Source organism: Podarcis tiliguerta, assembly GCF_965153285.1.
Source record: "Podarcis tiliguerta genome assembly, chromosome: 5".
NCBI lineage: Eukaryota > Metazoa > Chordata > Lepidosauria > Squamata > Lacertidae > Podarcis > Podarcis tiliguerta.
Window position 1 is genome coordinate 6729931 of NC_139538.1, and position 23489 is coordinate 6753419.

Here is a 23489-nt window from a genome sequence, read left to right on the forward strand (position 1 = left end):
GAGGACCGTTCCTGGGAACCTGCGGCCAACGTCCACGCACCTGCCTGCCTCCGAGAGTTCCATGCGACGTACCCCGGCAAGCCGGGTCCGGACCCTCGGTTGAGGGGGGGGGCCTGGGAGGGGGGATGGTGTGATGGCCTGGGATTCCGATTCGGAGGATGAAACAGAGGAATCCCGGCCTGCACAGGAGTCCCCGCCTCCAGGGCCGGCTGAACTGGGGCAAGGCCTAGATGCTGAAGAGCCTGCACCTGTGGCAGTGCATCAGGAGCTGGCCCCAGGTGAAGCCCTTCTGGCCCCAGAGAGGCTTGACGACTCAGTGGCCACAGGTGAGCCTCCTCCAGGGCCCAGTAACCCTTCGGCCTCTCCTGATCTGCAGAGGTTTAGAGCAGAGAGGCGAAGGGAACTGGTTGCCCCCAGGAGGAGTGCTCGCCTTAAGGCCAGAGGAGGCGGGGCTCCTGGGGGCCGGGACCGCCCCTGGCCTTAGAAGAGGATAAAAGCCCAGTCAGCCCGGTCCCAGGTTGCGGGAGCAACGTCGTTGTTGGCTTCGGACCTTCCTGCGTTCCTGATCCCTGCTCGGCCTCCTGTTCCTGACTATCCGGTACTCCTGTTCCCTGCTCGGCCTCCTGTCCCCGACCATCCGGTGTTCCTGTTCCCTGCACAGCCTCCTGTTCCAGCGTTCCTGTTCACCGCCCGGCACTCTGCCTCGGACCTTGCCCCTCTTCGTGTGGACTCTGCTACACCCAAGGTACCTTACCCCCGGGACCAGCACAGTGTGGTTGCAGACCAGATCCAGGCGCTTTTGGAAGAAACTGATTTTCTGGATCCATTTCAATGGGGGTTTAGGCCTAGTTTTGGCACAGAAACTGCTTTGATTGCCCTGTATGATGACCTCTGTTGAGAGAGAGAAGGGAAACATGTCCTTGTTAATTCTTCTCGATCTCTCAGCGGGTTTTGAAACCATCAATCATGGTATACGTCTGGACTGACTCTCTGAACTAGGGGTGGGTGGCACTGCTTTACGGTAGTTCCAGTCCTACTTGGTTGGTCGTTCCCAGAGGGTGTTACTTGGGGAATGCTTTTTAGTCCCATGGGACCTTCAGTGTGGGGTTCTGCAGGGCTCAAACCTACCCCCCATGTTGTTTAACATCTACATGAAACTGCTGGGTGGAGTTAACCTGAGGTTTGGAGTACATTGTCAGCAGTATGCTGATGACACTCAGCTCTATTTCTCCTTTACATATGTAGATGAGACAGTGGAAGTGATGGACAAGGCTCAGGTGGCCTCAGTGGCCCGGAGTGCTTTCCATCAGCTTCAGCTAGTGGCCCAGCTACACCCCTGTCTGGACAAGGATAGCCTAACTACTGTTGCCTATGCTCTTGTAACCTAAGGTTAGATTACTGCAATGTGTTATACATAGAGCTGCATCTGAAGACAGTACGGAAACTTCAGCTAGTGCAGAATTCAGCAGCCAGGTTGCTCACTGGAGCAAGACAGTTTGAGCATATTACACCAATCCTGGTCCAACTGCACTGGCTACAAATTAGTTTCTGGGCCCAATTTTGACCCATAAAGCCTTAAATGGCTCAGGACCGCAATACCTCAAGGACCTGCTTTTTCCATATGACTCTACCATATGACTCTACCCTGAGATCATCTTTTTGAGGCCCTTCTTCGTGTGCCTCCTCCTCAAGAGGTCTCAAAGGTGGCAACACGAGAATGGGTCTTTTCTGCAGTGGCTCCCCATCTGTGGAATGCTCTCCCCAGGGAAATTCGCCTGGCGCCTTCATTATACAGGTTTAGGTGCCAGACAAAAACGTTCCTTTTTAACCAGGCCTTTGGTTGATTTGATTGACATCCTATGCCCTTTTAAAATGTGGTAATGTGGTTCTTTTTTCTTTTTCTTTTTTTGAGGGGGGGTGTTAGTGGGTGGTTGTTTTTATTTTCATTATATATATTTTGCTTTTATATTTTGATTTTGTTCTGTGAACTGCCAAGACCTTCAGGTATAGGGCAGTATATAAATTCAATAAATTAATAATAATAATAATAATAATAATAATAATAATAATTTTTAAAAGGAAGAATTTTCTGGTGCCAAGAGCTGTTCGACAGTAGAAAAGTCTTCCTCAGAAGGTGGTAGACTCTGCTTCCTTGGATTTTAAAGCAGAAGTTAGATGGTCATCTGTCTCGGATGCTTTGTTTGAGATTCTGCATTACAGGGGGGTCCTTTCCAGCTCTACAATTCTATGATTCTATTGCTCTCACTCTGCCTGCTTCTAGCCCAGCTCACACAACTAAGCTGTGGCTTTCATCTTTCTTACTACCAGCCATGTGAGGGAGGGTCCCATTCATTTGCGCTCTGGCTCAGAGCAGCGTCCTTTGACAGACTAACAACCACACTTGGTGGTAACTATGACCATTCTCTCACAAAGGAACAATTCAACAATGGAATCCTCCAATAGATTTTAACCTTCGCTGGATCCAGGAACACAGGGATTAGAAGGTACTCAGGCATTATGCAGACTAAACCCCACAAACTGACAACGACAATTATAGTCAATGTGCATATAAGGCTCAGATGAATTTCCTGTTTGTCAAAAGACAAACCTATCCAGACATGTAAGCCTACTCAGACATGTAAAAGCTGGCATGAGTTTTTACTTCTTTTTAACTCATTGTTGAAGAGGCAACAACAAAGCGGCTGGACTGCCCTTGAGTCCCTGGAGCAAATGAAACAGAGTCGGGAGGATCCCAGTCTAGGGTGAGGTTTGTCTCAGACTCGATGTTGGGAAAGCCCCAAGCTATGGTGGTGAGGAGTTCCTGGAATGGGAGGTGCTGTGGGACTATTGTGTATGGGGTGGGACAGGGAGATATTCCAGGCAGGGGAGCCTTGATGCCAGTGCACTGGTTCTCTCCATGTCTGAGTGCAAATGAGGGTGTCATTGCTACAAGGAGGCACTGGCAGCGTTGGTATGGAAGCTGCTCCCCCCGCCTTGTAGTTCTGGGCTGGGTAAGGGTAGGGCATTGGCTTGACATATTTATGCCTGCTGGGTAACTGGTGTGCAGGATTACTTTGACCAAACAGGCTTTTCAACTATTTTGTTAAAATGTTATCAGGCTTAATTATCTTGATAGCAAACTATCACTAATTGAAGATGCTGCAATGAAATCTTGTCGCCTGCATCTTTGGCTGGGGAGTATATAGCATGCTGTTGATGGAGAAACAGCCGCATTTGGCAGCCGTCTCAAAAAGAAGCAACAAACCACAGGAGAAATCACAGTTAACTGACAGCTGTACGAGGAGGATACAAAGACAGAAAGAAGAAGCAAAGAAATGGCAGGGATCTGGGAACTTTTTATTGTTCTGTCCGTGAGTCTTCTGATTCTGCACTTCCTGAAACAGGTCTGGTCACGAAGACACTACCCTCCTGGTCCTCTTTCACTTCCTATCATTGGTGGTCTCTGGCGGATCGGGATCATGACTACTCAAGAAACGCTCATTCAGGTACCTTTTCCTAATAATTAATCAGCCAGGATAAGAAGCTTAGCAAGAAGAACGGCAAATTATTTTCTTCCTATGGAACTGGGTATAAAAGTGTTTTGTTGGCAAAACCTTGTGTCTACATTAATCAATCCAAGGATTTTGGCTTGCTAACGATTCCACCCAATATTCTCTCCTTCTTGTTGACTTCTCCACCAAAAGTAATTTCAAAACCAAATCCTTTGAGGGATGGTTGAAAGAGTTGGGAAAGTTTAGTCTGGAGAAGAGAAGATTAAGGGTGTGACATGACGAATATCTTCAAATAACTGAATGGCTATTATCCAGAAGATGGAGCAGACTTGTTCTCTGTTGCTCAAGAGGGAAGGATTGGAACGGATGAATAGAAATGGCAAGAAAGTAGATTGTGACAAAAGGCTTAAGAGAAACTTCAGAATTGTAAGAGCTGTTGAGTAATAGGACTGACTTCCTTGGGAGGTAGCGAGCTTTATGGTCTTATGCTAGGGATACTGTAGTAAGTGCTAGTTATCTAGGAAAAAAGGAGCTCTCTGTGAGCTTTTCCTGTGTTCTTTTAGAATGGCAATGGTGCCAACCTTAGAGGTGTCGGAGTTCAGCTCCTGTGAACTGGTGTGTGGGAAGCGCTGGTGGTAGTTGTAACCTGCATTGCAGATCCTGTGCTGAGCAAATGTTAGAGCAGATCAGACATGTAAAACCGGTTGACTGCAATTAATAGGCAGATCGTTGGGTAGTTCCTTATCAATCACGGTCGATCTGCGCCCCCCGCCCCTGTTGGTATTTTCCTCCGCCTCCGGCTGATATCCCAAGGAATGCCTCCTGTCTTAGTGTTTCATTATGCATCATGATGTAGCCCTCTCCCCTAAAAAAAATGTTCAACAGCTTTTGGCAATTCTGCCTAAAAATAGTTCAACGACTTTGGGCAATTCTACCCCCACCCCCCGCTTCCCGTTAGCCACCACCTTCCACCCACCCACCCCATACATGCTCCTCCTCCCTCCAATAGCAATGGGTAGATCACTGCCAGTTTTTTTTTATACTGGGAGTGGTCCCTTGGGAGTTGGACGTGCCTGGAGTAGATTATCTTCAAGGCTCTCGCATGCCCTTCTGGCTTGCACTCTTTATAAAGACTTGAGGAATGAGATTATCACCCCTCTTTTATTGTCCATTCCGGGTCACCCAACCACTGCCACAGTGTCCTTTCTTTTGGCAGATCAAGATGAGCAGGTGACAGCAAAGGTTGCAAGGTTTTTAGCTGGGGCAATCAGAATAAGATCCACTATTTGATTATTGATTCAAAACCCTAAAATGTATTTTATATAATTACTTTTTGTTTCTATCTGTCAGATGCTGTGTGGTGGTTGCTCATGAGTAACCAGGCAGGATTCCGACCTGTCTTTTATGGGTTTATCGTGCAAACTATTTACAGTGCAGATACACAAAGTTCATGTCCGTCTTAGTCCCAGGGGGTTGCACCAGTGGCGGGAGTGTCCCGGGTGGTGCCGCCCGTGGCGAGGTCACCCCCCTAGGGACGGCACCGCCCCCACCTTTCTCTGCTACTGTGTTATGCTCGCTCCACTTCTCCCAACAATGAGGATTCCCAGGGGTACACCGCTTATCAGGATCCAGTTTCTTTACACCAGAGACTTATGTCATTTTGTAATATATGCATAGGTGAAAAGAGTCAAATCCACTGATCCCGTGCCAGATTTCCATCTAAATGTTGATGGCTTACAGAGTGCAATGTCTGCTCTCTTCCTGTGCCTTTGGTCACACCCACACTAAATAATCCTTCCTCCCAAAAAATCCTGGGAACTTTTGAGGGTGCTGGAAATTATAGCTGTGGTTGACGCCCGCCGGAAGAAGACAGCTGTTAGCTTTGGGCATTGACTCTACACTAGCATGTTAACGTTTGTATGAATGGGATTGCAGGATCATGAATGAACCATTGTGGAATAATTTTTGTGTTTTGTGTGATTTTGTGATCAGTTTCCATAGCATAGTAGACCCAGTAAGTGATAATGTGGTGGTGTTTTAGCACAGACCAACCGATGCTGTTGCACTTACATTGACAGTACCAGGAACATTTTCATAACCTTAACATTACGTAACAATACAGTGATGCCCCGCAAGACGGAAAACCCGCTAGACGAAAGGGTTTTCCGTTTTGGAGGTGCTTCGCAAAACGAATTTGCTATGGGCTTGCTTCGCAAGACGAAAATGTCTTGCGAGTTCCTGCGGGGTTTTTTTCCTCCCCCCCCCCCCCTTTTCCCCAAGCCGCTAAGCCGCTTAATAGCTGATCCGCTAAGCCGCTTATCAGCTGATCCGCTAAACCGCTTATCAGCTGATCTGCTAAGCCCGCTAAGCCGCTAATAGCGCTAATCCGCTAAGCCGCTAATGGGCTTGCTTCGCAAGACGGGGAAAAAAACGCAAGATGAAGAGACTCGCGGAACGGATTCTTTTCGTCTTGCGAGGCACCACTGTACATTTATACAGAAAGATACGCTTATAGAAGAAACATATACTTATATACTGAAAGAAAACATACTTATAGGAGAAACTTATATATTGAAACGATGATACATTTGATACATTTTCAAAGAAGATTACATAGAATCAGTATTGAGAAGTAGTCTTGAGATACCTGTTTTTCTGAAATATCATAATGGTGTGCAGCTTTATTAATACAAGAAATCATTTCTCATAACAAGAGCTATGTGGAGAGTTCCTGGGATTCTTTGGGGGAACTCATGTGTTTTAAATGTAGGGGGTGGGGGTGACCTAGAAAATGCAGTCTATTGTTCTACACTCCCAATATCTTACCCCTTTTCCACAGGCTAGTGGAAGGTAATCAGGACAAGACATTTTCCCCAATAATCTCATAGCTTTCTTAAACAATTAACTTACTGTATTTACTCAAGTCTAATGTGCCATCGAATCTAATGTGCACCTTAATTTTTGCAACGGTAATTTGGCCAAAAAGGGTGAGCATTAGATTCGAGTAAATACGGTTCCCCCCCCAAACAAAGGGTGTGTGGGGCAGCTCTGCCTATCAAGGAACATTTGCGATCATTCTGGTCCTGTTAACCATCTCCTAGCTAAACTCCCAATTTCACTAGTGGACTGTGTGTCACTTAATGCACTGTTTTTCTGGTTGTGAAGAACCTTGTCAATATCCCGCCCCCACGCCTGTACTGTTCTAATTCTATGCAAGAGCAAGGCAGGCAGGGACAGGAAAGGTGTGTTTGCTTCAAATGGGTGTTTGGAAGATGAAATGGCCCAGAAGAACAAAGGGAAGGTGATAAGGCAAGCAATAGGAATCTGACAGGAACAAAAAACTAGAGGAAAGTTGCGCACAGTCAGAAGCTGGAGTGGTGAGGAAGGCTGTAGTCAATGCATTAACTTGAATTGATATGCTTGGTTTGACTGTGATATTTCTCTTTTGATCCAAATGGCAGATAGCAAAGCAATATGGAAATGTGTACTGTATATGGGGAGCATATGTACCAGCAGTAGTACTATCTGGATACCAAGCAGTGAAAGAAGGCCTTACAAACCATTTCGATGACCTGTTCGACCGACCAGTAACCCCATTCCTGAAAGCTGCACTTAAAAAGAAGGGTAAGTGTCATGGCAAAATCTGGGTGCGAGGCTGCTCTGCCACCCAGCTCGTCGGACTAAGTCCGCGGGTCCCTGCGGAGGAAAATGAGTTCAGCCAGAGAGGAGCAAACTGCAGAAGATCCATGTTTATTGCGCAACAAGGTTCAAGGCGAGATTGAACAGCGAGAAAGGGGTGACATGAACTTTTGAAACTTCCCTCCATGTCCCAGAATACAGTGCAAAATACATCCCAGTTACATCATGAATACATTAAGAAGAGGTTGGGTTACACAGATTACATCATGAATGTATTAAGAAGAGGTGGGTTACACAGAATTAACATATGGAGGAGGGAGGGGGGAATATGCAGAGCTGGAGATATGCGTAGATAAGCACATCCTGAGTACCGGTGATGAGAAGACAATGGTCCATGCATGCATAGTCTGCCACCTGACATTGCCCAGAGGAAAGGCCAGGCAGAGTGATTTGACAGGATTAGAGTCTTGACACCTTGCTTGAGGGATTATGGAGGACAGGGAAGGTGTCATGGAGTTCTAGAGAAATTGAGCAAATTGGCACGTTGATTTTCTATGAATTTTATAGATTTTAGTCCCTTTTGTCATTGACAATTGGAAATAAATGGATATATTGTAGCAAAGAAGGAGGTGAAGAAGACATGCCCCCCCCCTTCCGTATCAGTAAGTTTTTGTGAAGAGTGATGGGTTTGGAAGACCTCTACTCCAGAGAAATCACCAAGCAAAAGAGAATAATGCTCTGCATGCTGCCATCATCTGGAGTTTTCTCCAGCACATGAGCTCTTGAAAGTAGCCATTGCACCACATTTGTCAGCGATGTCTTTAGGCACTAAGATTACCACATCATCCTTAGTTTATATAGTCTCTTACATAAAAGCCAGAAGTCTACAAAAGTGATGCAAATGTGGAAGACACAGATTATCAGGAGGTGCTCAGAGAGGAAGTTTTGCTTGCTTGGAAGGAAGGAAGAAGTGACTGATAAGGAGCAGAGTAATTGAATGTACATGAATCTGGGGGGGAATCCAAAGAAGGTGGTTGTAAGGAGGATAAACGAAGGTAGTGTGGGACTTGTAACTTAAGTTATCCTTTGGGAAATGCCTGTGGAACACTGAGTTATTGAACCTGGCAAAGCCCTATAGTAAAATCTGCATACGTCCTGAAAAGTGTTGATCTGCCTGTTTGCCAACTTGGCAAGCCATCAAAGAAAACTGATGACGTTTGGGCCAAGTTGCCTCAAAATGTCAGCCGAAAGGTGCAGCTAGGAGTCTTGAGCTGAGTGACATCCATGTGCTCCTAAAACATGTGGCTCCTGTTACTTTTGGATAGAATCTATGGATGATAGCTCAAATCCAGCTGTTGCCTTCAGTGGCCATGGCATGGGCTGCTAATTTAGAACAGAGGCACAAGATGTGCACAGGTCATCCCACTGGGGGCTCTCTCTCTCTCTCTCTCTCTCTCTCTCTGGAACATATAAGGTTTCAGTCAATATTAGGCATACTCAGAGTAGACCCACTGAAATAAATAGGTGTGATGAACTTGGGTCTATTAATTTTAATGGGTCTGCACTGAGAAACTGGATACAGCCAGTGTTTTTTCCCCCTAGAAAATTGCCACGGTTGCAAGTTCGATCCTGCATGGGACAGCTGCATATTCCTGCATTGCAAGGGGTTGGACTAGACGATCCTCAGGATCCCTTCCAACTCTACAACTCTATGATTCTGTGATGTCCATTAATAAGTGAAGGCAGTGGCCCAAGCAAACTGGAGTTAGTAGGCCCAGGGTCTTGGATGGCAGGCCAAGAGAACTAAGGTGCAGATGCAGGGCCACGTTGAAGAAGAAGAAGAAGAAGAAGAAGAAGAAGAAGAAGAAGAAGAAGTTGTTGTTGTTGTTTCTACCCCACCCAACTGGCTGGATTTCCCCAGCCACTCTTGGTGGCTTCCAGCAAAAGATTAAAAATACATTAAAACATAAAATACATAAAATACATGTGTTGTTGTTGTTTAGTCGTTCAGTCATGTCCGACTCTGTCATGTCGTGACCCCATGGACCAGAGCACGCCAGGCACTCCTGTCTTCCACTGCCACCCGCAGTTTGGTCAGGTTCATGTTTGTAGCTTCGAGAACACTGTCTAACCATCTCATCCTCTGTCGTCCCCTTCTCCTTGTGCCCTCAATCTTTCCCAACATCAGGGTCTTTTCCAGTGAGTCTTTTCTTCTCATGAGATGGCCAAAGTATTGGAGCCTCAGCTTCACGATCTGTCCTTCCAGTGAGCACTCAGGGCTGATTTCCTTAAGAATGGATGCGTTTGATCTTCTTGCAGTCCATGGGACTCTCAAGAGTCTCCTCCAGCACCATAATTCAAAAGCGTCAATTCTTCGGCGATCAGCCTTCTTTATGGTCCAGCTCTCACTTCCATACATCACTACTGGGAAAACCATAGCTTTTACTATACGGACCTTTGTTGGCAAGGTGATGTCTCTACTTTTTAAAATGCTGTCTAGGTTTATCATTACTTTCCTCCCAAGAAGCAGGCATCTCTTAATTTCGTGGCTGCTGTCACCATCTGCAGTGATCATGGAGCCCAAGAAAGTAAAATCTCTCACTGCCTCCATTTCCTCCCCTTCTATTTGCCAGGAGGTGATGGGACCAGTGGCCATGATCTTCGTTTTTTTGATGTTGAGCTTCAGACCATATTTTGCGCTCTCCTCTTTCACCCTCAATAAAAGGTTTTTTAATTCCTCCTCACTTTCTGCCATCAAGGTTGTGTCATCTGCATATCTGAGGTTGTTGATATTTCTTCCAGCAATCTTAATTCCAGAGTTCTGCTCAGCCCTGTCAGTGAGCAGCCCTCCAGTTCTTGCTAGGCAGCCAGCAGGGGTTAGGGGGACATCAGAGGGCAATGCCAGACAAAACACTTCTTTGTAACACTGTAAGTAATCTTTTCTCATTGATTCTTGATTGTCTTAGGCATGGTATTTTCAAATGGTCACATCTGGAAGCAGCACAGACGTTTCGGTGTGATTACTATGCGGAAGCTGGGGCTGGGGAAGAAAGGTATGGAGCACCAAATAGAAGAGGAGGCCGCTGAGCTTGTGAAGATCTTTGCGCAGGCAAAGGGTATGTGATGCTGGATAATGACACTGGATAATGGTGATGGATTTTGTAAGAATCAAGCTTGATACCAAGCTCTGCATGTTTTTGAATGTTTGCAAGGTGATCAGCAATATTTAGCAGTGCAGAATTTTTTTGCAGCAGACAAAAAGTAGCAAACCAAATGACAAAATTTTCAAACATCCATTAATTCTACAACTCAGCTCCTTGTCAGCTCTGAATTGTTTTATTGAAGTGCTAATTAACATTAACATTCAGTGGAATTCAGTGGAACATTCAGTGGAATTATTGGGGGGTTGGTAGCTTCCCTTTTTCTTTCAGTAGCTGCTATCAGCTGGAAGGGAGAGAACAATAGATGGGAAGTTGAAGTGATGTTTCTAGGGGGGAAACTTAAGTCTAAGTAGAACTAGTGTGTGCTATCACTAGTGGGGAGGGGAACAAGATGTGGGAGAATCAGCTGAGGAAGGTTAAAGGGAAGGAGGAAACTGAGCAGCTACTATTAAGCTCCAGGTATGGTGGTGAGAAAGGGCTTTCAAAGACTCAGCAACAACCACCTCCAAGTCTTGCCAGCAGAGTCCCATGCACATTTACTCAAAAGTAAGTTCAATTAGCCTTATTTCCAGATACATTTGCACAGTATTGCACCCCAAGCACATTTTGGATAAGAGGCTAGCTGTTTCTTTGCAAAAAAAAAAAATAATTTCCAAAATGCAAGAGCAAGCTGAGTTAATTAGCATTTTACAAGCTTCGTACAAAATGAGTTCATGCAAGGGCATTTCAAGAAAAAGAAAACGTGTGAATTAATGCAAGCCTCATCAATATCTGTAAATAACTTCATTTTCAGGACTGCCACTTGATCCGTCACTGCCCATCACAAATGCAGTTTCCAATTTAATATGTGTTTTGGCTTTTGGGTACCGATTTTCCCTCGAAGATGAAAAGTTCCAAAAAATGATGGAAGCTGTTGATTTTTGCTTAAAACATGGAGGTACCATAATTCATTGTGTGAGTAATTTTTTTTTTTTCCTGATGGGTGTCAGAGAGGCCTTCACCGCCATAAGTATTCACAGAACTATTCTGGTACTACTCTTAGAGTAGTATGTCATGAAGGTATTCAAAGAAGACGTGCTAAGCACTGGACTAATAACCTCAACTCACACACTAGAAAAACACGCTTAAATAAGGATAGTAGTGAATATTAAGGGAGGTAGAAGTTAGCAGGTGCAGAAGCCCACTAAATAAGATTAACCTATTGATACGTTTGCCTTGGACTTCATCAGATTTTGGAATGTGGCCCTAGGTAGGCAGAAAAAAATTTTCTCCAGCCCATTTTAGAGAGTTTGGCTTAGGACAATGGGTTGTTTTAATCTGTGCTCACTATCACACAAGTGTACCTACTTCTCAGGGCTGTTTTGAAAATAATGTGGGTGAGGGAGATATATCACACTGAACTGCTTGGAGAAAATGTGAGATTAAAATGTATTGCTAGACCAAATCATGAGAGTGACAGGTTTTGTTTTCTTCTTCCCTGCAGCTGTATGAACTCTTCCCATGGTTGATGAAACATCTCCCAGGACCTCACAATAAGGCATTTTCTTCCATAGAGCTAGTACATTCATTTGCAAAGGAAGAGGTAGAAAGGCATAGAAAGCAGCAAAAGGATGAGCCTCAGGATTTCATTGATTTCTATCTACTTCAAATTGAGAAAGTAAGTATCCAATAATAGCTCAAGACACTTTAGTGCATGAAACGAAGCAAACTCAGTTGGATTTAGCAGAAGTCCAACACCTGGAACCATCTTGCTGCACCATTTAGACACACATTCGTGGTCTCATCTATGAATTCCGAAGGCAGAATCAGAATTCAAAATGACCTTAACAGATTGAAAAACTAGGCCCAAATTAACAAAATGAATTTTAATAGGGACAAATGTAAGGTTCTGTGTGCTATGCGATCATGATTATGAAGCCCAGCTCCCATACTTCTGAGGATTAGTGGCTATTCCACACATGATTCTGTCCTACAACAATGGAAAAAGATATGTTACATGCCACCACAATCTTCACAGCAGTGCGAGAGTCCAGGGGTCTGGGACTTTACCCAGGGTCTGTGTATCCTTTGAAAATGTGGCACAGTGGAAACGGTGGTATCTTTATGATAAATGGTTTACACATATATACAGCCTGAGCCTGCCTTGGAGAGGTTCAGAGCATTCACACCCTAAGAAGGCCTTGCTTCTCCCATAAATACAGTTCTGGATTCAAACAGAAATCAAAGATGCTCCAAAACATCACTCTGGCCCCCCGCTATAGCTTGCTGACTACCCAAGTTTTTCCTCCCTCACATATCAGGCAAACTGCCATCCTAAAAACTACCAGAAGCCTTTTGTTTTACTAACTAAAACCAGGGCCTAGGGATGGGCTTTACCCATTTGAATTTCTGGCAGTGATTCTCCTAATGATCTCTCTACTTTTTCTTCAGTTCACAACTCAGTCTTTACCAGGCTTTGTTCCCCTAATGACCCACTGTCACAAGGCAGGAGTTCAATGCATAGCACAGTTTAACCCCCAAATTGTGATTAATTCTAACTTTTATTGGACCCAGGAATTTAGGATGTCTCGCACCCCACAAACTCATATCAGATCTATCTATCTATCATTTATATGCTGCCATGTAACATTATGTTCTTGGGGGAGAACTTAAAAGCAAGTCCTATCAAAATGAAAGATCCCGCCCCCATCCCCACCCTTCACCCCATCACCTCTCATGCTGTGGGTGCTTCCCCAATCAGTTTGATTCCATTTTGGGGGTAGGAGAAGACTGGTTGATGAATGGTTTTCGGACAACTGAGCTGCAGAGCTATTCAGAAGTGTAGGAAGTCCCAGATCTGCTTTGAGAAACGTTGTTAGTGGGGTGATTTGATTTGGAAACATAACTTTTCCCAGATCACCCCAGTTCACCTTGTAATTCTGTGTTTTCTTTTTATTACCTCTTATGGTACATGTCTTCAGAAGAAAAGATCATTTCCTGTACCCTTTACACTGTAATGCTGTTTTAGATTACTACTCCAATCCATTGACTCTGTACAGATATCTCCCAGTACACTCACCTGCAAAACATATTATTAGGTGTTGCAATAGGAAGACACCCCCCCCCCAAGGTCAGATAGATTTTGTGTGGCCTGTAAATAATTCCAACATTTCACTTTTTCCATTATCGTCAATAGAGCAAGGATGACCCCAACTCTACCTTTGATGAAGACAACCTGGCAGAGTGTGTTCTTGACCTCTTTATCGCAGGGACAGAGACGACTGCTGCTACTCTGCAATGGGGACTGCTCCTCATGGTGTCTTATCCAGATGTTCAAGGTGAGGGAGAACTTTGCAATGGAAGCAAGCACCTCCCTGAATCCCTGTAGGGAAGAGCTTAGATTTATCTGCTTTTTTAGTAGTAGGTTGTGATTCTTCCAAGGTTTCATAATGGGTGGATGACAAATATTAATTCATATCTGACAATCAACTAAAATGTATATATATGTATTTTTAAACCCACACAAAACACTTCAGGCCTAATAACCTATCTTTGAAGTTTAATTGAATAGGTGGGACATGTTCCAAGCAAAAGTTTTGTGGCTGTTTTGGAAAGGCTCAGTGAACTGAACTGAAAATATTTGATCTATATCTGATATGCAAATGTAGTTTCTCCTACACTTGGCCGTACATTAAAAGCTATCATCAAAGGCATTCTCAACTGCAACAGCTTGGTGCATTAAAATCAAATAGATAGAAGTTCAGTCTCCCCCTGGGCACTTTGAAGGTATTTCTGCCTACTCCTCATTTATTTATTTATTTATTTATTTAATAACCCATCACTGACTGAACCAGTCCATACTTCCACCTGTCATACCAATTTCCACTGAATGAATCAATTTGGGAAGCCTGAGTGGGAAAAGGTGAGCCAGATGGATTTGGCGAAAGTGGTGCTTGTTGTGTGTCAAGTAAGCTATGTGGGTGTATAATATGTATATTTAGCTGTCTGCAGATTAATACTACCTATTAGAATATATGGGAACAGAGATCCTGTGCTGACTTGTCAACTGTACTAGATTAGTCTGCTGGGATAATGCTATTGCTTCTATGCGGAATGCTCAAAAAGGTGCTAAAATGCATCATCACTTGGATAATGAACATCTCTCAGATGAAATACACAGAGAAGGGCTTCAGGTGGCAAACTTAGAGCGCGAGTAGGTTTTATGGAGAAAGGCAGCCCCCAATGTACTGGGGTCCTGAGCCAAAGAAGTCTTGGTCTGTGTTCTAATGTCGGCTATTGTCATCAACAACATAATTTTGTCAGTATCCCCCCCGCTTCATCGGAGGGCTCACAGCTGCCACTCTGCGCTTTTTACATTCTTGAGCCTCATGAGGGAAAAGGAGGGGAGTTCTATGATCAGGATGGGGAAAGCACAGAGCTCTCACCACTGCCATTTTACCTTTTTACATGGAAAAAGGAAGGATAGCTGCTAAGGATAGGCCTCAGTCCTGCTGTTAGGCTGTTAGCCATCCTTTTCCTGCCCTGTCTCTCTGAGGCACTGAGAGGAAAAGGCAGGCCAGAGTTACCAGGCCGCTGCTGGTAAAATTCCTGAGGTAAAAAAAAATGAAGAGAGGCCCCAGGGGACTCTGTGGGGCACCTTCAATCCTCCTTTAGTATCTGTGGGCTCTAGTTGTGGCCAAATGCCATTTTGCTGCTGCTGCTGCTGCTGCAAGCTGCTTCACCCCTGCTGCTCCTGCCACCTCCTTGGTGTTCTTTACATGGCATCCCAAGATGGCAGCCACATCTTGGGTTGGTTGGCCCTCAATCCGACTCAGGAGCGTCATCGCCAGCTCTCCTCCTCTGCAACGCGCTTGTGCCTGCTTTGCAGATTTCACCACAGAAGCATTCGCTGCAGCAGAAGGCCTTGGGGCATGGCTGAGCAGGGCACGGTGTAGGTCGCCACAGTGGCCAAGCAACCACTTTGCCCTACGCCTGGCCAGGAAGAAGACAGGGGGGAATGGGCAGCCATATAATTGTGCCAACTAGCCCTGAAGCCTTTTTACCTTGTCCCATCTCCCTTTGCACGTTGCCCCACGTGGAATGAGAAAGGAGAGTAATGAACACCAGGGTGCGGTTCACAGAGAAAGGATTTATTCAGTTCTGCGCAGAGGCAACCAGTGGAATTGCTTCCAAAGGCTGGGGGCACTTACAGCAAGCAAGCTAGCATCTTTTATACCCTTCACATCACCCCATTCCCCTCATTCCCTTATTTGGCTCATCTAGTGCCCTCTTGGCAGTTTATCATTGGCTCCGGTCTTCTGCATAAGCTGCTTCCTTATATAGCTATATGGTATGGCTACTTCATTCCTCTTTACACAACATGTTTTTCTACATCCTTACACCGTGTGCTCGTGACACAACTCTGTTGCAATTGTGACACCGTCCTGTCCTATTTCTCTTGTCACCTTTGTAATTTTCCTTTTACACCATTATCTCCTTCAGCCCCTTTTGTTTCCATGCCCTGGCTGCAATCCTGACTGACAGCAGCTCTCCAGGGTTTCAGAGAAGGAACACTCCCAGCCATTGAAGTAGCCAGGATTTTTGTTAGTGGGGGCAGGCCTTTTGTTAGGAGGGGGCAGAACCTCAATTAGCTATTTGTTTATTTTTATTTTTATTGCTATGGGGGGGGGGGCATCTGCCCCTACCTAGTCCCCCTCCCTGGCCCCCCTTAGCTATGCCCATATTCCCATCCCTGACTGGAGATATTGGGAATTGAAGCTGGCACCTTCTGCATTCAAATCAGATGTTCTACCACAGAGCAATAGACCTTTTCCACATGCACCTGCATTTACTTAATTGTTAACTTATTCTTATTTTCAGGATGCTGCCAGCATATATCAATGAGCTTCACTTAATATATCAGGGTCTTTTCATCCCACCCTACACAGCTTGATTGTCAGAAGTTTCTCAGATTTAAACCAGGGTATTTTAAAATAAAGCTTCATTTCCCACTTTTCCCTGCAGATAAAGTCTACAAGGAGATGGAAGATGTTTTAGGTTCCTCCCTTCCCATTTGCTATGAAGATCGAAAGAAACTGCCTTACACCAATGCGGTGATGCATGAAATTTTGCGTGCAAAATATCCCTTATTACTTGGGATTCCCAGACGAAGTGCAAAGGATATGAAGATGCGTGGTTTTCACATTCCAAAGGTAGGAAACATCTGTATATTTTGAGAGAAAAGAGCATCTGATGGTGACACTTTGAATTAAGCATCCACATGTGTATTGCAGAGTCTGAGGAACTAGGGGGGAAAACCCTGAAGGTTAATAAACTGTTACGATATTTATAAGCCAGAGACTGATTGTGTAAGCAATGTGGGATGAAGCCCAGATACTAAAGACATAACCAACTTTATCAATATTAATAACTTCCCTTCACTATATGATGACTTCAGAATCCAGTTTAATTATCTTTTTCAACTGAGTCCTGGTTGATATCACTGTGTTGCCTGGGGACAATGACAATACAGTACTGCGTGTGCCAGCCTGCCAGCTCCTAGTTTTTCAAAGCCATTCTGAGGTGTGCTGGTCCGGATGCATTCTGAGCCAACTGTTTCTTCTTTTTAGGGGACATTTGTTATTACAGATCTGAATTCTGTTCTTGTTGACCCCACACGATGGGAAACACCTGAAGAGTTCAACCCACACCACTTTTTGGACAAGGATGGAAATTTCAGGTCTAGAGAAGAATATCTCCCATTTGGAGCAGGTATGCACAGAAATAATTTACAGTTATATTTAGTAGCTTGCTTCAAAGAAACTGATGGTCAAATGTGTGTGAACAAATAAAAATGTGCAGGCACCATTCTAACTAGTTGCTTTGTGGGTAATGAATCTGCTCCCACTTTTCACAACAGAAGCATCCTGTGAAAACAGGAAATACGCAGGCTGTGACACAAACATCCTGCTCCCTTTTAAGGTGGAACGGAAATATCCTAACATAATCTGCAAGTACTTGGTTCTTTGCTTGCATCTCTCTGAGTTCAGCAAAGCCAAACAGGATCTATTGTCTTGATACACTTGTATAGGACATTTCACAGAAACTCTGATGTCCTTAAACAGTTGCACCAACCATTCACAATCCATGAGTGAAAATGACAGAGCATTGAGTTCTGCTTCACAGGAACTTAGGCTCACTGTCGTCTGCTTCTTGCACAGCCAGTCAAACAGACAGTGGTTGTACATGTAGCATACTCCAGAAGTGCTTGTACCATCCATGGTGTCACTTCCAAAACTTGCATCAGCAAAGATTTCAAGACCTCCAGTCTTCTGACTGGTGAACCTCAGCCTGTAGTGCAAAGTCCCTTTCAAATAGTGGGCTATGCGCTTCAGAGCTTTCCAATCCTGAACAGTAGGATTATTAGCATGTCTGCTAAGCAGGTTAGTGCTTACAGCTATGTCAGGTCTTGAGCATCTAGCAATGAAATTCAACTTGCCTAGAATGCATCTGTACAGCATTGTGTCAGAAAACGCTTCAGCAGTACTATCTACCTGGTAACCTGTCACCACCGGTGTGTCTGCTGGGTTTGCATCAACCAAATTCAACCTGGTTAATACATCAGTAATTTTCTGTGTTTGGTGAACCAGAAAATTACCTGCCTGGTCCCTCTCCACCTGCAGAGAAAGATAGTTGGATACTTCACCAAGATCCTTCATGTCAAAGTGCTCCTTCAGCTGAGCTAGGGTGCTTTGGTACAAAGCCTGATTCTTCCAAAACATCAGAAGATCATCAACAAAACATAAACAATACAGTTTGTTTTGCCCCTCCTCCTTGACAAACACACACGGATCAGCCTTGCCCTGGTGAAAACCTAGAGAAAGCAATGTCTCTTTGAGTTTTGTGTTCCAACACCTGGCACTCTGCTTGAGACCATATATGGATTTCCGCAGTTTACAGACCATTCCCTTCTGTATCTGCATTCCATCAGGTGGAAGCATATACAGCTCCTCCCCCAAAATCCCGTACAAAAAAGCTGTATTAATGTCATGATGGGAAACATGCAGTTTCTCCTCCGCAGCAATCTTGAGCATCAGTCGAATGCTCTCATATTTGACGGTGGGTGAGTAGGTCTCGTGGTAATCCTGTCCTGGTACCTGTGAAAAACCTCTGGCAACCAATCTGGCTTTGTGTCTGACAACCTTGCCATTCTGGTCTGTCTTGGCCTTGAAGACCCATTTGCTGCCAACCAGTCTCATTCCTGGGACTACCGGTACCAATTCCCAAGTTTGGTTCCTGTTCAAGGAATCAACTTCAGCCTTCATGGCATCAAGCCAAGGCTCAGCATCTTTAGAGGTTAACTCCTGAACCTCTTTGAAGCTTGAAGGTTCCCATACCTTCTCTGAGCTACTAAGAACAGCAGTTGCTGTCTTAGCAAACTCATCAGCAAATCTCTTTGGAGGTCTGCCCTTGGTCGCCCTTTCAGATCTGCGTACTAGACGCAAGTCTTCTGGACTCATCTCCTCCTTCTTGGGAGAAAAACGACCAATGGTGAACAGTGGTTCTTCCAGTTCATTGTCAGACACATCAGATGGTCTGACTGTGGCCTTTGCGCTCTTGTAGTCTGCTGTGTCATCACTGTCACTGACATCAGCAGCAGCGCCGCCCACTGAGCTGGAATCTGAACTCTGATCATCATCACCATCATCCTCCTCAGCTTCCTCAGCTTGCTTAGTATCACCTGCTTTTTTCACATCACCTTCATCCTCCTCTGGGTAACTCTGGAAAATTCCTACATTTCTCCCCCACTTAGAATTGTACTCAACACTGTGAACTTGATGGACTTAGAGTCAGTCATCCATACCCTGTATGCTCCTTTTTCGTACCCCATGAACAAACCATGTGCCCCACGCTTCCCAAGCTTGTTGCTTTGTGGGGTGTGTACCCACATGTCAGAAGCAAAGATTCTCATGTGCTTGACATTTGGTTTCTTACCAAACATCTTCTGGTAGGGGGTACAACCAATAGGTGATGACAATCTGCGATTAAACATGTAAACAAAAGTCGACAGAGCCTCCCCCCAAAACTTATCAGGGCTATTGGCATCATGCAACATTGTTTTCAGTCCTTGCAGCAACGTTTGATTTGCTCGCTCCGCAAGCCTATTCATCCATGGCGATCTAGGCTTTGACAAGTCATGCTGGATTCCCTTCTCAGTCAGAAAAGCTTCAAACTGCTGAGAAGTGAATTCCCCGCCTCGATCAGTAAACAGACAGCTGATATGTTTACTGTGAACATTCTCCAACCAAGCACAGAATGCCTTGAACCTAGGAAACGCTTGCGATTTCTGCTCGAGCATGAACACATGAATGTACCTGGAAAAGGAATCAATTATAACCATGAAGTACCTTGCTCCACCCAAAGAGGGTGCAAGAGGACCAACCAGGTCTGCGTGAACAAGCTGGTAGGGTTTGGAAGCCTGCCTGCTAGACTCCTTGCCTTTTGGAGCAATCTTCACCTTGTTCTCTGCACAAGATACACATTTCATGTGATACTTACAGGGTTTAATGTTCAAACCCTCAACCAGTCCCGGCATCTTGGCCAGCGCCTGCCAAGACATGTGACAAAATCTTCTGTGTGCTTCATGAACACATCCTGCATGAAGAACCTTGTTAATTTGTGCAACACAACAAGAATCAGCATTTGACACAGCAACAGCATTGTCATCATAAGTTATACAGAACAAACCATCCATAAACTTTGCATGCAAAATGTCCTCTTTGCCTTTCCTGATGACACAGACGCTCTTCTTGAAGGAAATCTGAAAACCACGCCCAATCAGCTGCGGGACACTGAGCAAATTGTTTACAGCACCCGGAACATAAAGTACATTTTTGATGGTAGTGTGCAAACTTGTGAGTTTCACAGTCCCTTCTCCTGCGATTCGCAACGTCCTTCCATCAGCTAGGTGGACCTCACCATCTTGAGGTTTGAAGGAGATAAGCAGATGCTTATCTTTCGTTAAATGGCGGGTCGCAGCAGAATCAACAACAAATCTGGCCTTTGGAGCAGGTTTTCTGGCAAGCAAAACCTTGTTTTCCACCGGCGTGGGCTTAAACTGCTTGCCCCCCCCCCCCGCTCCTGGCCATCAGACTTGTCTTTAGCTTTTGGAGAAGCAGTGCCAGCAAACAAAGCCTTGTTTTTCCCTGGCTTGGGCTTTCCTCCCCCCTTCTGCTTCTGGCCATCTGCTGGCTTTTTCCTTTGTTTATTTCCAGTCTTTGGACAAAACTTCTGAGTGTGACCTTGGTTCCCACAGTTCCAGCATTTCACAGCTGCCAGCGCTTTGGCTCCCCCTGGAGGCTGGAATGCTGTCCCACATTGCTCCCCCTGGAGCACACAAGCCGACTCAGCTGCATTCCTTCTGTCGTATTCATTTTGCAAAGTCACCAAGACCTTTGTAGCCGTGAGGTCTTGTGCCGGTAGGGTAGCCAGCTGACTTGCCACGGCATGGTAGCTTTCATCCAAGGAGTCCAGGATGAGAATTGCAAACAGTGACTCAGGCATATTGAAACCTCTCTGAGTCAATTCCTGTCTGAGATGCTGCAAATGTAAAACATGGGCTCTAAGGTCTTCCCCTGGCTCCAAACGCTTCCTGTGCAGCTTTCTGAAGTAAAGCAACACCGACCCAGCCTCTTGTCGGAGATGACAGGCTTTAAGCTCATCCCACATCTCACGGGCAGTGGCCTTGCCAGCCAGGGTGATTAACTCTTCAGGAGCTACTGAGAGCAAAATTATCCCCATGGCTCTTGAATCCTGTGCCCTCCACTCATCTGTCACAGGGGCTGGGGGGGCCTCAATAATAGCATTCCACACACCAAGCTTCCTCATCTGGCCCTCACAGTACCTTGCCCAGGTCTGATAGTTGCGGCCATTGAGCTTTGGTGGAGACGGAGCAGCGTCTGAGGATTGTAAAAGATCCATTTCAGCTATTCACTTTAGCTGTGAGCCCTTTTCAACTTCAGAGGCTTCTTATCTTGGCTGCCCATAAATCACAAAGCCTTTGGCTTGACTCCCAGGCCAATTAAGCCAGCCGGACATCAAAGGCACTCTGCCGCGGCAATGAAAAGCCTTACTTTTGCTTTCCCACACATACCTCAGCAGTCTGTCGCAGTCTTACTCTCCTGTAAGTGCTGTTTATCTGGGCCCGAAACTGTTGTTGGGATACTGCCAGGGAGATAAAGTCCATCTTGACTCCACGTTGCCTCCGGACATCCATCGATCTCCCGTAGACACGCAGTATCAGCAATTAGCGACAGGAGCTCCAGAAATAGCTTTCCACATCCTAGAGCTCTAGCACACTCTATCAGCAGAGTTCACACAGCAAAAGATGCACCCAGGAGAGCATTATTTAGAGGTTTATTCAGCGTTGATCAGAACAAAGAAAAACCATGACTGCCTGCTAGAGATGTCTGGCAGTGAGTGAGAAACGAAAGCAAAAGACACAACAGAAGCATCCTGTGAAAACAGGAAATACGCAGGCTGTGACACAAACATCCTGCTCCCTTTTAAGGTGGAACAGAAATATCCTAACAAATTCCCCTTCAAAACACTTTTTATGCCTTAGAGCAGGGATAGCCCTCCAGATGTTGGACTACAGTGCCCATCATCCATGACTCTTGGCTATGCTGCCTAGAGCTGGATAGTTCAAGAACCAGACGGAACCACATTGACTATCCCTCCCATGGAGCAACTGTCATCTCTTGAAGAGAAATTCAGTTTGGGGAAATGGTTTAGAAGTAAAGGGCTTAAATCCTCAGCTCCACCAGCCACACAGCTGCAGTAAGAATTGGGGCATTTGGTTCCTGTGCTTGGTTTTTTTGTGTGTTTTTTTATTTATTGGCAAAACAATATAGAAAAAAGAATGGATCAGTTAAAAACCGTAGCTCTGCTGTAAATTGCATGCACTTCCATGTACAGAATATTTTTCTCTGCATGGCTACTGCAGGAGCTGAGCCCAGAACAAACAGCTGCTCCAGCCTCTTTCTCTCTTTCCATCTCTTCATTTCTTCTTTTTGTTGTAGCTTCTGTTACCTCCATCACTGTTGGACTTGGTAGCTGCCACTATTGGCCACTAGGTGTCAGCTCTGAGATTCACAAACAGGCAATGTGTGATTAAATGCACTTTGATTTATTCCTTCTCTTATGTCCTTCTGGCAGTAGTTAGACCTGCTTTCCCAAAGTACTACATATAGTGATGCAACCATGACCTGTACGCTCCATATCCAAATGCTCACACTGCTTTCAAGCTTGGTCTTCCTTTGGGAACTGCAGTCACTCAAGGTCAGCTTCCAGTATTTCCTGGAGCAAAGCCAGGACCCTCAGGATGTCAACCCAGAGGATTCAAGGGAGGTACTTTGGGAGTAGCTGTTTTCCAGCTTTTTGTTGTTGTTGTTGTGGCTAAAACTACTAGCTGAGCAAACCAGATGAACTGGAGAATAGATGGAGTTGGTTATGTCTCACTTGCTGCTTCCCCCTTCTTTCTTCTGCAGGGGCTCGAGCCTGTGTGGGAGAGCAGATGGCCAAGATGGAGATATTCCTCTTCCTAACCACCCTGTTGAGGGCATTCCGCTTCCAGCTGCCAGAAGGAGTGAAAGAACTCAATGAAAAGCCTGTTTTGGGGCTGACATTGCATCCCCACCCTCACAAACTCTGTGCTATTCCCCGCTGCAGTGCATCAGGAAGCCTATCAAAATAATTACCATGGTTTGTTTATTTATTGCCATAGATTTCTCCATTATTATTATTTTCCACTTTGACCAACATTCCGTCCTTGGTTTACTTAGTTCTACTATCATTGGACCAATTAAAATATCCCTCATTTGCAGCAGGGGCAGAGTTTGGTAATCTTTGGTAATATGGCGTTCATATTATGCCAACATTTGGCACCCCCAAACAGATCTTCTCATTGATGTGTCTTCTCAATTTTGTGCCCCCTTGGCTCAGTGCCCTGTGGAAGGGAACCTCCCACATTATTTTTATTTAAAATAATAAACCCCAATAACCCCCCTCCGACAAGCTCATTTAAAAGTCGTAGAATGTTTAATCAGCCAAAGGCCTGGTTATAGAGAATTTTTTTTCACCTGGTGCCTAAAGGTGTATAATTAATGTGCCAGCCAAACCTTCCTGGGGAAAATATTCC

At 45.1% G+C, this 23489-nt stretch overlaps 1 protein-coding gene across 1 annotated transcript; it reads left to right on the plus strand.

The window, feature by feature from the left end:
• The first annotated feature begins 2875 nt into the window (after nucleotides 1-2875).
• Nucleotides 2876-23186, plus strand: LOC310678370 (cytochrome P450 2J6-like). The gene is made up of 9 exons (XM_083442278.1): nucleotides 2876-3506; nucleotides 6974-7136; nucleotides 10118-10267; nucleotides 11106-11266; nucleotides 11796-11969; nucleotides 13488-13629; nucleotides 16316-16503; nucleotides 16921-17062; nucleotides 22840-23186. Exons 1-9 carry the CDS (start codon nucleotides 3336-3338, stop codon nucleotides 23043-23045), a joined length of 1497 nt encoding a protein of 498 aa, XP_083298404.1. The 5' UTR covers nucleotides 2876-3335; the 3' UTR covers nucleotides 23046-23186.
• The last annotated feature ends 303 nt before the right edge of the window (nucleotides 23187-23489 follow it).